General features: G+C 72.3%; 1 protein-coding gene across 1 annotated transcript; it reads left to right on the forward strand.

The window, feature by feature from the left end:
* The first annotated feature begins 2,030 nt into the window (after positions 1-2,030).
* Positions 2,031-3,332, forward strand: POU4F3 (POU class 4 homeobox 3). The gene is made up of 2 exons (XM_086471252.1): positions 2,031-2,150; positions 2,433-3,332. The coding sequence occupies exons 1-2, from the start codon at positions 2,031-2,033 to the stop codon at positions 3,330-3,332; spliced, it is 1,020 nt and encodes a 339-aa protein (XP_086327378.1).
* Positions 3,333-4,007: the final 675 nt, after the last annotated feature.

Consider the following 4,007-nt stretch of genomic DNA (forward strand, 5'->3'; position numbering starts at 1 on the left):
CTCCCCCTGACAGGAGGAAGCTGCTTGGCCAGTTCGCCCCGTGCCACTGCCAGCCCGGCCCCTGCGCCCCTTCCCCAGCTGCGCCCCTCGGCCGCGGATCACCGGGCACCCTGCGCCCCCTGACCCACCCTACGCCCCCCGCATCCACCGAATGCACCCCCCGCACTCCCCTGCGCCCCTGCTCACCCACCCCCCCCGCCCCGCCCGGCGGCGGGCGCTGTCCGCGGTGCTGACGCCCCCCACCCCGCCCGGTGCCCGCCGGCGCCGCCGCCTCGAGCCGGGCCCAGCCCCGATGCAGGGGAGGCCCCGGGCAGGGGGTGCCGGCTCCGCGCCGGGGTGCGGGACCGGCGGGCGAAACCCCGCCTAAAGGCCGCGACCTGCCGCGCCGGGCCGGGGGCAGCAGCCCCCCCGGCTCGGCCCCGCTCGCCGCACCGACACGCCCCGCAGCGCCCCGCAGCTCCCGGTCCCACCGGCCCCGCGGCGCTCCCGCATCTCTTCGGGGCGAGGACAGCTCTGGACGCCCGCAGGGCGTTGCAGACCCGGGCACCGCTCGCCACCTCCCGCATTTTCGCCCCCTGTGCGGTGCGGAGGCGGGACGTCGCGTCTCCGGTGCGTGGGGGTTTTCCGAGCGCCGGGCGCGTTGGCACAGCCGCATCCCGGCCGAACCGAGAGACGAAGGCAGCGACTCCTCCGGCTCTTGCTCTGTTTTTATTGAGGCTCATCAAACTCTTGGAAACTTTAAATCCAGGAGCAAATTTTAGTTTAAGAAATTAAAATTTCACACTTGCAAAACACTTAAAGTCCCCGGACTGTCAAAGTCTGGTGGTGTCTGAAGGTGCCTGAAAAGCGGGAGAAAGTAAAAATAAAACGACTGCTCAGTGGTAGAATTTTGCCAATTCGGGACTGTTTTTCTCGCGGGGGTAGGGGGGCGGTTGTCTCGTCCTGAGCCCAGGGCCAGGGGCTTCCAGCCCGTGACACGCGGGAGCGCGGCGCAGCGCACCCACAGCGCTCCTGACACCTCGCTCTCCTGCGCCCGAGGATGTGTTCTACCGGATTCACGGAGGGTCGTAGCCGGGGGGGTGCGGGGTTTGGGGGGGGGGGGGGGGGGGGTGCGGGTGTTTGCACCCGTCGAGGGACCCCGGCGCCTCTCTGAACCCGAGGCCGCGCCGCAGACACTGAAGAAGCCCCGTGCGCCACCCGGGCGGATTTCTCACCGTGTCCCACGAAACAAACTCCTCGCTGGAAACACCCCCCGCCCCCCCCGGGCGCTGCCGGCCTGGCCCCGCCGCTCCGCCCTCGGCGGGGGTCCGCCTGAGCGCCCAGTGCGGAATGGACCCCCGAGCCACGACCAGTGTGGGCACCTGGGGGGTCCGGGTGCCCGAGGAGGGGTGATGGACGGCGGGCATCCAGGCTCTGGGCCGCGGGGTGCTCGGGCGGCGGGGGGATTTGGGGGCGGGCTAGCGGCCGGTGCCGGCAGCGGCTGGGCGCAGCCACAGCGGACGCCCCTGGGCGAGGACGGTCCCTCTGCTCCAAACTTCAGCCCGTGGGCTTTACCCACGGAGAAACGTCCCCTCCTCCGCCCCCCCCCCCCCCCCCCCCCCGGGACCTGCCGCCCTCGCCTCCCCCGACGCCCCCCCGCCGGGCAGGGCAGGGCCAGGGACACGCGAGCGGGGGGCGCAGCCGGGGCTGCCCGGGCCTGTCCAGGCGATGCCCGGCCCCGACGGCGCGTCCCGCCGCCCCGAGCGCGGTGCTGGAGGGCGGCGCGGGGGCCGAGGGGCCGAGGGGGGGCTGGGCCGTCCCGCTGCCCGTCCGCTGCCCGTCCGCTGCCCGCGCCCCCCCCCCCCCCCCCAGCACGCCTGCGCGGGGCCCGCTCCTGGCAGGCAGCGTGTAAGATGAGTGAAGAAGCGGGTGCGGGGCGGGGGGGCGCAGGGGAAGCGCTGCCGTCGAACATCGCTCACTTGGGCAGCGGCCAGGCAGAGAGACAACCCCGAGCCGGTGGCAGGGGCTGCCTACCTGCGAGGTGCGCCAGGATGATGGCCACGAACGCCAAGCAGCCGTTCGCCATGCACGCCGCCCTCCAGGAGCCCAAGTTCTCCAGCCTGCACTCCAGCGCGGAGGCGATGCGCAGGGTTTGCCTCCCGGCCCCGCAGGTATGTAGATGAAGCCTAATTACCGCTTTAAGGCACATTTTCTGACAGGCACCGGCTTCATGTTTTTTTCATGTCGCCAGAACGCCGGCGCGCCTCGGAACCTCTCTCCCCCCCTCTCCCGCTCCCGTCTCTGATCCGCACGTCTGCGCGCGCGGGGCTGCTGCCGTCATATTAATTTTTATGACCTGAGCTCCGAGGAGGAACCGCGGTGCCGGGGCAGGTTTTTCATCCGGCGATGACAGTATTCCCCACTGACTCCGCCATGCGCGTTCTTGCCCGCAGCTGCAGGGCAATATATTCGGGAGCTTTGATGAGAGCCTGCTGGCCCGCGCCGAGGCTCTGGCCGCCGTCGACATCGTCCCCCACGCCAAGGGCCACCACCACCACCACCACCACCACCACCACCCCTTCAAGCCGGACGCCGCCTACCCCGCCATGAGCGGCGTCCCCTGCGCCGCCGCCGCCGTCCTCCCGCACCCCGCCGCCCTCACCGCCCACCCGCACCCGCTCCCGCACCCGGCGCTGGACGGCGGTGACCTGCTGGAGCACCTCTCGCCCTCGCTGGCCGTCGGAGGGCTGGCCGAGCCCCCCGCCCTGCCCGCCCCGCCGCTGCCGCCGCACCCGCTGGCCGCCGCGGGCCCCCTGCCCGTGGGCGTGGGTCCCCCGGGGGGGCCGCCGCCGCCGCCCGCCGCCCCCGAGGCCGAGTCGGACCCGCGGGAGCTGGAGGCCTTCGCCGAGCGGTTCAAGCAGCGGCGGGTGCGGCTGGGGGTGACCCAGGCCGACGTGGGGGCGGCGCTGGCGGCGCTGAAGCTGCCGGGGGTGGGCTCGCTCAGCCAGAGCACGATCTGCCGCTTCGAGTCGCTGACGCTGTCGCACAACAACATGACGGCCCTGCGGCCGGTGCTGCAGGCCTGGCTGGAGGGCGCCGAGGCCGCCCACCGCGACCGCGCCGCCGGGCCGGAGCTGCTGCTGGCCGGCGCGGAGCGGAAGCGCAAGCGGACCTCGATCGCCGCCCCCGAGAAGCGCTCGCTGGAGGCGTACTTCGCGCTCCAGCCCCGGCCCTCCTCCGAGAAGATCGCCGCCATCGCCGAGAAGCTGGACCTCAAGAAGAACGTGGTGCGCGTCTGGTTCTGCAACCAGCGCCAGAAGCAGAAGCGCATGAAGTACTCGGCCGTGCACTGACCCGCCGCCCCGACGGCGCGACCCCGGCGGGACGGGACGGCCCCGGACACCGCCCTCCCCCCCCCCCCCCCGGATGACCCCTCCCGCCGCCCACGCCCCCAGCACCGGAGCCCAGCGCGGCGGGCCGCGGGATTTCCGCGGATTCCCGGACTCCGTTCCGCGACGGGAAGGACGAGCCGCTCCCCGCAGAGCCGCCGCGCCCCGCTCCGCCGGGCTCCCCCGCCCCGTCCCGGCGAGCCAGCGCCATCCCCGTATCGTCGCCCCCCAGGAATAAATCTCTATTTTTCAACCCGAAGGGACGCGTCTTTCCTCGCCGCCCCGCGCCGCCACCGCCGGAGAAAATACTTGCGAGCGCAAAACCAACGAACGCCCTTCGGCAGGGCGTCCTCACCGGGGGAACGCGACGGGGCTTCGCCCCGCCGGGCCCCCGTAGTGCCGTCGGCCCCGGCCCAGCTCCGCGCCCGCGGACCGCCGCGGAGGCTGAGCTGGCAGCCGCGGGTCCCGGGGCGCGTCCCGCCCGTGAGGCGGAAACCGAACCCCCCCCACCCCCAACAAAACCCGTCGCGGATTCATTTCTAATGCTGTTTGGAAGGCGAAAAGGCTTTTATTTACGATTCCCAGAAGCACCTTAACGATTAAAAATTAATGATCGAAGCGCGAGCTTCCTCTGAATAT

Source organism: Leptosomus discolor, chromosome 10 (assembly GCF_034619465.1).
Source record: "Leptosomus discolor isolate bLepDis1 chromosome 10, bLepDis1.hap2, whole genome shotgun sequence".
NCBI lineage: Eukaryota > Metazoa > Chordata > Aves > Leptosomiformes > Leptosomidae > Leptosomus > Leptosomus discolor.